Source organism: Alligator sinensis, unplaced genomic scaffold (assembly GCF_000455745.1).
Source record: "Alligator sinensis unplaced genomic scaffold, ASM45574v1 scaffold840_1, whole genome shotgun sequence".
In the NCBI taxonomy this organism is placed as follows: Eukaryota; Metazoa; Chordata; order Crocodylia; family Alligatoridae; genus Alligator; species Alligator sinensis.
Genome location: NW_005842643.1, coordinates 449,850 through 461,844, shown reverse-complemented (window position 1 = coordinate 461,844; position 11,995 = coordinate 449,850). Strand labels below are relative to the sequence as shown.

The window sequence follows — 11,995 nt, the reverse complement described above, 5'->3', positions numbered from 1 at the left end:
TTCCACCACCCCCCCCCCCCCCCCAAAAAAAAACAAAAAAACCCTCTACGCCTTATCACATATAGTACAAATTCAAGTAACCACGTCTCTATGGGTCAAACATTAATGGCATCTGGAGACAGGCAAGAAACATTAAAAATAGCATGGAACTCTTTTTGGCAACCAGCGCATACAGCAAGTTGGTGCAGCAATGCAGTGAATCCAGCTGAAAGGAACAAAAACAAGTGATGGCAAGTTCTCTTTTAAAAGGAAACGCCTCCAGTTTAATTTGAAGTGTCAAACAAATATGCTTTTATTTGCCCTCTAAGGCACAGCACAGTCAGAAAGCAAACACACAGAGAGAAAGCATGTTTCTTGTGGTACTTTAATATTTTCCCAGCTGTTCTAGAAAACTCAAAAATGTAGGTCCCCACTGTTTTTAGGTAGACACACTACAAGGTGAGCCCCACACCTTCTCTAAGCATCATTCTGATCCCCTTCCTCGACCAAATCTGTGGCTCTGCTTTCTGATCCTTGCTCCAATGCTGTGATCCCTGCTCCCTCCCTGATCTGCCACATGCCACATACATGGAGCCTGTGCCACTTGTGGCACACGTGCCATGAGTTGACCACCCCTGTTCTAAAATATGGAGGACAGGGAACAGGAGGAGATTTTTCAAGAGACCCTAAGTGATTTTCATTGGTGCTTTGGAAACATTTTGTCCACCTACACAACATCCCCCTTCATGCAAAAGGCACCACAGCTTCTGGTGACTCTTTCATCTAGCACCTTTTGTTCTTTGTAGCATCTCCCTTGGAAAAAGTTTCAGGTGTACCTCAAATCAATAGGTCATATTATATTTATAAAAATTCTTTGTGATTCTGACTTTACAGCAGGTTTTATGGTTTCTCCCCAGTAAAAGTCTCAGAAGTCTAATAAAGTCTTTTAGACTTTAAACAGAAATCTCCCTCTGGACACAAGGAATCAAACAGACACTCTCACTCCAAAACTGTCCGGAGGCATCGTTGCTAGAGTGAACAACTGCCATCATAATCCACCAGAAGATCTAGCACAGCAGTGGAGTGTTCCAGGAAGGCAGGAAGAATTGCAGGATTCAGAGATGCTCAGTGCTTCCGAGCATGCTAGCAAAATAAATACACCCTCAATTCTTCTTTAAAGCAATCCAGCTATCGCAAGTCTGAACAGAACACCCTTGGCAGAGCTCTGGTATTGGGTGACATATTGAAAAGTAGTTAACTGTTCATGTCTGAAGTGAGCTATATGGCAGATGAGCATTTTAAAGCTGTAAAGCAGAGGTGTAAAACTCATCCGGCCTCATGGACTAGATAAGCCCTGTAGACCAGCCCCAAGCAGCAGAGCCAGCACACAGGGCTGGGCTGGTGCATGCACTTCATGCAGTGCATGCCCTAGAAAAGCCCCATGTCATATATGGTGCACGCCAACCCCCATCCAGCGCTGGAGCATGGAGCTGGCATGGGATACATGCTACATGCAACACCCATCCCAGACTGGCCTTATGCACTGGGTCCAGTATGCAGGGCTGGTCTGTGAGCCCAATCTGGACCAGCCCTGAGGCCAGCAGTGTGCTCCCCGGACCAGCCCCCTGTGCTGAGTACATCACCCACAGTGCCGGGTCTAGTTTGGCACACTGCATGTAGTGTGCCCCAGACTGGCTCCATGAACAGTATGCAGTGCAGGGGACCAGAGCCAGTGCATGCCCCATGCAGTGTTTAGGGGTGGTCCAAGACTGGCAAGCCAGATTGTAAAGCTCCACAGACCAGATCTGGCCCATAGGCATATCTTTGACACCCCTGCTGTAAAGTAATGAACTGGCTAAACAAGTGAAAGACTTTGTATCATTTAGTTTTAGTTCAGTTAGAGGGGAAAATACAAAACAGCACTCATGCATGAACTTCAGTGCTCAGAAGAGGAGCTTGCTAAAAAAGGCAATGCTTCACCCTTTCTGTACAGATCCTTAGGACAGCTAAGGCAGAGGGAGTGACTCAAAAATCTACAAGCAAGATTATTCTTTGAACTTACAAAAGCAAAGAAACAGCCAACACTGGAACAGGACAGTGTACTCTGGTGCATGTGTTGTAAACACACTGGCATACCTTACAGAGACAATACAGAAGATCAGATTTGTGTGGACTAAGAAGGGAATTTAACTGCAAAGTTGCCTGGTGTGTGCCAACATATCACATATGGCACTGAAAATTAAGGTACTGTACCTAAGCGGCATATTCTGGAGTGAGCTTTTTTCAGGTTCAAATCAAACCTTCAAAGTAAATCAGACTACTTTGTTTAATAATAGGAGTCATACAAGTGGGAAAATGTAGCCCTTTAAAGCTTTTTGACTTTTATTAACTGTTTCCACACACATTTTGTAATCTAGCATTTGTTTTGTACACATTGAGGCAAGTTTGCGTGTGTTCTTAGAAAGGATCTCTTCTAAATAACAAATGTACAGAGACATTTGAAGACTCTCAAAAGTATTTGCAGATTGTGTCATTGTTAGAGGAATTCTTATTCCTCCTAAGTTATTTCACCAGGCTTTCATCCCCAAGTGATTCATAAGAAGTCCATAACATAAGCACAGGTAAAATATAGCTACAACTGAAGCAGAGAGGATAGCTTCCTGCATAGTGGGAGGTGATGATGTGAGAAAAACAAACAAACAAACAAAAAACCATGGCCCAGTTCCTGTATGGAGGCCCAGGATTCTTTTTATTTAGATGGCTAATAAGATCTTGGCTTTTAAGTTTCATGCCGGAAGAGCTATATGAACCATTATGCATACAGTATTTATAAATGCTGTTTTGCACCAATATTACAACAGCATTTACTCCTGAAGTTGAGAGCATCACATTATTTCTTTCCACCCAGGTTTCGATTTCTTCACAGAAATTAGACAGAATTTCTTTGCTGCTTCATCTTGCAGATACTTCCATGACAATAACCAGTATGTAGTGAGCTCATTTGTAGGGTTCAGCATCTCAGCTTGGTCACGCACAACTTCAAAATCTACTGTCATACGGACGTGCCGAAGACAGCAGTCCCCAAGAAAAGCAAGATGTGTGGCATATTCATTTTCGTCTACTCATTGCATTTGCCCATAAAGCTCTTTTTGCTCCCAGCTACTTCAGACTCCGGCACTAAGTCTGCAAAGTAACAACCAGCTTTAACTGTGTTTCTCTACAGTCATATGCTACACAAAGCACGCTGGGAAGTGAGAGCACAAAATGCTCTCCAACTGAACTTGTGCATTACTTTTCTGTGAACAATACTGAAGGGCATCTAGGCACCAGTTAGGTTCACTGCATCAGTCAGGCACAGTGTGCATAAGAAGTTTGTTTTTTTCAGTTACATAATACAAGCAGACAAGATTAATTATTAATTTGTGCTGGCATGTTTGGTGTTTCTGTCATTGGCAGATGTCGTCACATACCTGGGCAGGTGGAACACTGCCATGTTGTTCTTTGTTGACTCTTTGGAAATGAAAAGGTATTTTTAAAATCCTGTACTGTATTGTATGGGTGCGGTGAGCTGCAGTTTGGAGGTAAGAAAACTCCAAAGTTCATCCTTTTGAATTTCTTGGTAGTGTCATACTTGACAGAGTTGAAGCAAACTGCTACATCAACTAGCATAGTCTGAAAGTGTTAAAAATTGCTGGCTTAGCCTTTGAGGACACAAGATGGGAAATTTCTGGGGGAAATTAAACAAAACTTTTATTCAAAGATGATGTTAGAACTCCCTTTTACGTTTTTCCTTCATATTCCTTCTAAAGACTAGTAGCACCATCATTTTAAACAAACACGATTAGGAGCAAGTTAGGCAATATAATGTAAGGGCCTCTGTTTTTTCAAGAGTCAGTTGCAATTGTCTGTAATGTTACAGAGAAGCACAGATTGAATAAAACTGGTCAGTTACAGCACAAACAGTGAATGACACTACCTCCTCCCAAGATGCACTACTGCACCAAGATGTTAGAAACACAGATTTTATAGAAGGGACTCATATTTACAATTCCCCTTTCTAAAAAGGTGATTTTTAAGTAACATATCTTGAAATATTAAATATTAACAATGGAACAGAAAAATGTTCACATGTTTAATAGACCCTAGAAAAGAGTGACCATGCACAAAGTAAACAAAGAGAAAATGGGTCTAACTTCTTTCAGTCCTAATGAAATACTCATAGTAGTAATTTTAAGACAAAAATTGCTTTCAAACCGTGTTCTTCTAAAGTTCTAACCTGCATTTGTCAGTGATAAAAAGCAAAACTGAGTTGAAGGGGGAGCTTAGGGCAATGAATGTACTGCTGTTAGTCTTATTTGAAACCGTTTGTAAAGGGTTCTGGGAGAGTTTACAAATGAAGAAAAATTGGCAGGTTATAATGGCTGAATCACAACTACCAATTAGGATAGGAAGGAGAATCCAGAAACAGATTGGAAACAGAAGCAGAATGTAACAAAATGAAATTAGCCTGGAAAAATACAAACTAATATTACAGGGAAAAGTGATCTGAAACACGGATATGTAATGGGAAGAGAACTCTTTAGAGATAGTGGCTGCCAGCAAGTTAGACATGGGTATTGCAGCACATGAGGCTAGCTGGCTTCATGGAAGATGAAAAACAAAAGTGATCAGAAAGCAGCTTGCAATTTATTGGGAAATCAGAGAGAAGCTTAAAACAGCTAATTGCATGTAGTTCAATTAATGGAGGAACTGTGAGAAACAGTCTATAAATATTTGAAGGATGCAAATAAGAGAGATCGGAGGATTATTTTAGTGGGTACAAGCCTGCAGAACTGGGATCAACGAGTTGACATTAAGAAAAGGATAGTGCAGATTGATACCCAATGACAAAGCCCATGCGAACAAGAAATTGTCTTCTAAAGGAAGTTACAATAAGACTTTCATCTGAAAGTGAACCAATGCCATTAAGAAAAAGTCTTGGGAGTAATCTTGTGATTGCAGAGAACAGGGTTAACAGAACTATTATGCCTTTCCGACTATCTCCGTTGACACTATTTAGAAAAGTAGCATAAATTGTAAAAATGCTTAGCAAGGACTTAACACATTTTGACAGTAAAAAGGTGACAAGACATCACCTTGATGTGTCTGAAATACGTACATTTATTCCCTGTAGTTATCACCACCCTTTTAATGATTCCCCTCCCCACAAATAATAAAAAAAATTCAGCAAAATTATTGCGTAAATGCCCAAGAGACAACTTTGTGGAATGGAGGCAGCAGCTTGATGACTAATGCAACAGCATTGCACTGAAGTTACTATCATCACCAGCTGGAATTTTCAAAGTAAATCTTATGCTTGTTAGAAAGAGAAGGATGCATTTGCATTTTAAGTGGTGGTGGGACACAGCAGCACTTCCAACTCAATCTGCTTAGAAGCTGTTTGCTTTATGGCTCCAGGGCAAATACTTGGTAGAGAACCTCCCCTCCACCCAAATGTTAGTCCACTGTTCTTCAGCCTGTTCACTTATTTTCAGATTCCATTAGGAGCAGGTCACCTGCTAATTAAACTGCCATTTAAAAGTAAGAACATGAGACTCACAAGCTTTTGGCAATCAAAAATATAGACCAAATGAAGCTGCAGGATCTGAGGTTCAATAATGGGTTTGGCTCAACATAAAAGGGAGCTTTGAGGCCACATTTTGAGAGTAAAGGAACTCCAAAAAAAACATGCCCCCCCTTCACCCCATGTGTGCAGAGATGCATCACCATGTATTGGCACTGCAAATGCCTGGAAGATGCAACATTTAGCCCTTTATGTCCCATCACAGAAAGGGTGTGATCTAACTGCCCCCAAAGGCCTTGGGAGCTGGCCAGGGTATTCAGTGTGCCTATTCACTGAGGAGGAACAAAAGTATATTAGGAACAGCAAACCCTGACCACAGTGAAAAGTGCAGTCTTCACACATGCCTCCCTTCTCATTCCATCACCACCCAAAATATATGCCAATACCAATTTACCATACAGCCTCTTAGTAGCCTTAGACAGCAAGAAAAATATAAATAGGGATAGAATCAAGCTGTATGAGGGAAAGCTGAAGGAACCAGGTACATGTGGTGGGGAGGGGGGATGGGAGAGAAGACACATGATGGCAGTTTTCAAACATTTGAAGACTGCAATAAAGAACATGGAGAAAAACTGTTCTCCCTTGCCAGGGAGGATGGGGTATGAGACAATGGGCTTAGAACTATAGCAACACAGATTAAAATCTCAAGAAAATCTTCATAACTGGAAGAGCAGCAGGACAATGGATGAAGCTGCCTAAGGAAGCTGTAGAACCTCTTTCATTAAGGGTTTTTAAAGAAGAGCCTGGAACAGCATTCATCTGGCACAGTATAGGGCATAGGCGACATGTAGGGAGGGACACAGGGGGGCACGTGCCCCCCCTGAGATTGGCCCTCACCAGCCAGAGAGTGAGGGCACCAAGTTAAGCGCCGTCTGATGCCCCCCTGAGATTGACACCAGCCGGTGAGCAGCCAATCACTGACCCTGTAAGCGCCAGCAGCAAAACCAGAAGTGCTGGCGACCACCACCCCAGTTGGGAATCAGCCACTGGTGCCCCACCCCAGATTCTGGAGGCACCAGTTGCCCATGGTTTAGGGACAGGACGTTTTGCATCTGTATGGAGTGTTGCAACCCCTGCACATCCCGTCTAACTCTTTGTATGCTTGTGAACCTCCAGGCAAACCAAAAATTTGGAATTCAAAAAATAATTAAGTTATGCAAAAATAAATTATCAAATCAATTCTTAACAATAACCACCAAGCATTTTGTAGGCATAAGGCACACTTTGAATAGCAGAAATTGTCACTTTCACAACACCATCAAGCCACTATACTGCAATCTGTTTTTCATAAGGAAAATCCCCCCACCAGAGAGCCAACAAGTTGCTTAGCTATAATAGAGATCTGAACTCTTCCTTCAAGTCTGATTTACCTAAAAATGAGTCGGTTATAATTCTGACTCTCCAGCCACTAGGAGTTCTCCCCTGCCCTGAATTTAAACAAATCTGATAATTCTGTTGTAAAAAGAATTCAAGCCTGGCTTCTTGTAGCACAGCAGTATGATTTTCAGAAGACCAGAATTACCACAACTCTCCTGGAAAGTTACTGATGACTATGAGAAGTTCTCATCACTTAGAACCTAAACAAAAAAAGTCATCCCAGCTCACTGCTCACATTCCAGGCATACACATTAGGCTCTCCCGGTATTAGGAAAAAAACGCAGCTATGCACATGCTTGTCTGCCTTGTAGTTCTTCTCTCCAAGAGTTGTGCTCAACCCAGAACAAAGCAATTCAGGAGCTGATGGATTAGAATAAGCTATTTAGTTCTGGAGGGGGATAGATGAGCACTTAAATATTTCTTACACATCACCTGATAACCACCAGTAAGCCAACCAGTTCATTGACTTCTGCAGATCAGACTTTGAGAGTTTTATCATGAGCTTCAACATTGCCAGGATCAGGCCCAGAAGTTATATAACAAATATAAACCACACATGCCAAATAAAAGAAAAGCTCACATTTTTAGAGTGGATGAAATAGCTAGGAACACTTCCACAAAAGAACAACGTTTTAGTTTGTCACACTGAGCTCAAGAATAATTTTTTTATTTTATTTATTTATTTTTACTACTGAGCCCATGAAAACCTCTAAACATGAACTTCTTTGGATGTGGGTGGCAAGAAGAAATTTATTGTTTCAGAGCATCAACTCCCAACCAAGCCCAGGGAGAAAATTAGTTCTCTACAAGCCTGAGTTAATTTTTAGCTCATACTCTAGCTTCAAGCCCATGAGCATGGACTAGAGTAGGGGTAGGCAATGTTTTTTTTGACTGGAGTGCTGAAAAAACCACCACGTCTATCTTGGAAGGTGCAGGAGTGCTGGTATGCCAGAAAAACAAAACGAGGGCAGGGGATACATGGCAGGATGCACTATATATTAGCATAGTTAATAATCATAAATGTTGCCCTGCTGCCCTCCCCCAGGCCCTCTGGAGTGCAGCATGTGTGACCCAGAGTGGCATTGCACAGAGGAGCCACACAGATAAGCTGCCTGCCGCTGCAATCTCTGCACTGACCTGGCCACACTTCCCCTGTGTGCACAGGGGCAGCAGCACAGGGTTGTGCCCCCGCCTGCAGGGGAAGTGTGGCCAGGGCAGCAGGGAGCTCGGTACAGCAGACAGCTTTCGTATGCCTCCCTACTGTGCCCCGCCACGCCGGGTTCCACATGCTGCTCTGCAGAGGTGGCAGGGGAGGGCAGCACGGTGGGAAGCATCACCAGCACTTGCTGCTTCCCAGAGCCCGGGGCCGGAGCGCAGCTGGGTCCAGGGCGGGAAGTCAGGAGCTGTTTGCAGCCTCCTGGCTGCAGCTGGCCTAGGCTCTGGTGTAGCAAGGCTTCCAGCCGCCTTCTGGGAGCAGCCCAGGCTCCAGGGCTGGCAGCAGCTGCCCAGGCTGGCAGTGGCATGCTAAGCAAAATGGCCTCGTGTGCCATGTTTGGCACGCGTGCGGCAGGTTGCCGACCCCTGGACTAGAGTATATGAAGAGTAACAGGATCCCAAATGGAAAACCTGCTAAACATGTGCTGGGAAAGATTTTGGAATCTGAACTAAGAGGTCCACATTCCACATCCCTCTTCCCTCCATCTGCTCTTATCCTGCTTCTCCCCCAACTTCTGCCACTCCCTGCCAAATCACAGGAAATAGAGATTTGACAGACTCTCCCTCAGACTTCAAGAACAGAGATTTTTTTGTTGAATCAGCCTTGAGGATGATTTTCTCTCTTTCTACTTCAAAGCAAGACGTTGTTAAGAATTGTATCTAGCCAACTCCACAATAAAGTGAGAGGAAGAAGGTTACTCACTGAAGCCAAAGACAAGCTCATTTTGCAAATGTGTAGGTAAGCATTTATTTTGAATGCTGAAATCATGGTTGTGCCTTCACGTTAAGCTTGTTCACCCCCCTTGAACTCGAGTAATGCAAAAAATTCCGTGACAGAAACAGGTCCTAACAGTTGCATGAATCCCAAGACATACCTTGACGTGATAGTGGGCATCAAGCAGAATGTTTGCTGGCTTGAGATCCAGATGGAGCAGTGGCGGTGACATGCAGTGCAGGAAGTTCATACCCACAGCCGTCTCATGGATGATTCGGAAGCGCAGTTCCCATGGCAGTGGTTCTGAGGCCAGGAGCTTTTCCAGTGATCCTGTCTCCATATATTCCATAACCAAGCCAACTGGTTCCTTACAGATGCCATAAACAGGAAGGATATAGCGAAATTTTGCCATTTCCATCTTCTTTGCTTCTTCCAGCAGCTCCATCCGCTCCCTAGGCCAAAGAGAATAACGTTATCAAAGGCATGGGCTATTCCTACCCACAAACATGACATTTACTTTAACACAGGGCAATCCAACTTCCAAGCCACTGGGAACTTCACAGGCTTCCCTGCTACCCAGCATAGCAGGCACCTCCTGCTGGGCTGGATCCCATGGGCACCCCCACATTGTGCCAAGACCGTAGGCCATGCTGTGCTGCCTTGATCGTAGGAGTGGAAGCATGAAAGAGAAGCTGAAGGAGAGAGGGAGAGCCTGAAGACCCCTGTGGCAGTAGCACCTAGACCTCAAGTCCAGGGCCTTTGCATTAACTCCTCGCTGGCTGCATGTGGCCTGTGGGCCACCAACCTGGGAGTCACGCTCTAACAATTAGCCTACAGTACTAAGTGATGCATTTCAGAATCTCCACTTGGAGATCAGTACTTATCCAATCTCTGCAGCTAGCATTAAATTCATTTGTCCATTCTGTTCTTGCTTTAACAAAACAATTTTAAACACAGATTTACCTCTGCTAGCTCCCCAGGCTACAAATGCTAACTTTTTGTGATTCACAAGACAAAAGTTAAACAGAAGCAAATTTAGACAGCATTGCTCCAATTGCCTTGCTACGCACAGGTCTCCAAAGTCATCTGGAGAACTGGAACTAATCTGAAAAACCACTCCCATAGAGAAGGAACAGATTCCAGTTATAAATTACATGGACACATTATAAGCTCTTTTCCACCATGGACTATGCTCAGTTAGTTCACCAAGATAGACCCAACTCAGGCAGCACTGAAAAACAAAGCAAAACAAAACTTAAAACACAACTAAATGCCTATATTGTGTTTCCAGAATAATCCCAAGTAAGGAGATCAATAAGTTATTTACAAGTCACGTGGAAGCCTGATCTGTGAGGTGCTAAGTACTGGCCTGTAAGAAATGAAGATTTTCCTTGACTCCCAGATCAAGACCCTGATTGCTTACAGTAGGAGAGGACAACAGTGCCCTCACTTAACAATCAAATAATTCATATTTGTTTATTTGGAGTCAACACTAAATTGGAAGGAAAAAGAGAGTCTCCCATGGCTGCCTACAAGTATAGAAAAGCAGTCAATCCTGGGGGAAGGATAATAATTTGATCCAAAAAAAAGATTAATGAAAGTAAGACAGCATACTATACAGATTTCGCTCATGGGTAAGAACAAATCAGTAAGTCTCTGACCAGTAAAACAAAGAAGTATGGAAGTCAGAACCACATGCTCCGAGAACATTATTTTACAAAGACCCTTATAACATCTACAACAAAATCCTATCAGCTCTACTAACTGCTATCGTGTTCAGCACATTTGTCAGCAAGGTCCAACAGTTTAAAAAAAATAAATAAAAGAAACCAAGGGCCAATGCCAACATGGTGGTTCACTAATTTAAGCACCGACTTGAATAGAACAATATGCCAATTCACACCAAAGGAACTGCCCTAAGTGTATTTAAAGCAGCATTACAAAGAGTGAATCTCATACCTTTATTCAGCTGCTGTTCTGAAAGATTAAGGGTCAGATTCTACTCTACTGATTAGATATCTAAGTGTGATTCAGCCCTGCCTGAATCTGTGGAAAACAAAAAACCATTAACTCAAGAAGGAAGTGAGTCCTCCTTCATCATCATTAGTTTTTGTGACTTAAGAATAAGATGAAAGCGCTTTACAAAAAAAAAACCAAAAAAACTGTGAAGTGAAGTTCTTTAGTAGCTCTAAATCCTGTTTTGGTTTTACTATGCTGGGGCTGAGCTGAAAATCCAAGGAGCTAGACTTCTCTGGCTAGTGCTACTGCACAATGACTAATTCAGTGTTGCAGAATTCAGAAGCCAGTTGAATTGAGCAAGATCTCCTACAGCAAGATTTTAAATTCAGCACTCATAGATCTAGCACAGAAAAATGAAAAGCATATTCTTCCTGGGAGATGAACAGCTATATTCTGAAGACAATTTAGTACATCAGAAGGACAGGTCAACCACTCTTAAACATGCCCAAGGTATTTATTGTTACATTGTTATAAACCATCATGTAGGCAAAAATAAAAAAAAAGTGATGTTGACACTGCAGTATGTCTCAACAAGATTGGTGAGTCTAGGATTTGACTAAATTATCAAATTATAATTCTTTTTACACTATTTCCAGTACAAATGAGTGCTCAGGATCACAGCTTTAAAAATCCAGATTACATGGATTGTAGAATACAAGACTCAAAACAGATGATCTCCGACCACAAAATTAGATACGGTCAATGATTCCAATAAACAAATTTTAAATGCCAGCCACCAATCTTCAAACCAGGATTTAGATATTACAACTTTTCTTTTGATTTAAAACTTGGTTCAAATGCTTTTCCCATGTAAACGGACCGGAAAGAATTCCCTGCAGTCCCAGTGGGAAAGGTAAGTGATTCAACATTAGTCAGTCAAAGAGAAGAATGGAATCAGTAAGAACCCTGATTTACCAATCCGGTGCAGTGAGTGAAATGAGTGAATCACATTTACCAGGAAGAAGAAAAACAACTTCATAGCCAAGGAGTCTAGTTCTTGTAAAGACTTATCTGAAGAATTCTCTACCCCCCCCCCCCCCCAAAAGGAAGGGGGGGGAAAAAAGGGT

The 11,995-nt window shown here is 42.6% G+C and overlaps 1 protein-coding gene across 1 annotated transcript in view; it reads right to left on the bottom strand.

Moving 5' to 3' along the window:
* Positions 1-11,995, bottom strand: part of RIPK4 (receptor interacting serine/threonine kinase 4) — a 31,360-nt gene that overhangs the window by 10,652 nt on the left and 8,713 nt on the right. The window contains exon 2 of the mRNA XM_025215423.1: positions 9,070-9,361. Coding sequence (XP_025071208.1) covers positions 9,070-9,354 — 285 coding nt within the window. The 5' untranslated portion in view covers positions 9,355-9,361. The remainder of the gene's footprint in view (positions 1-9,069; positions 9,362-11,995) is intronic.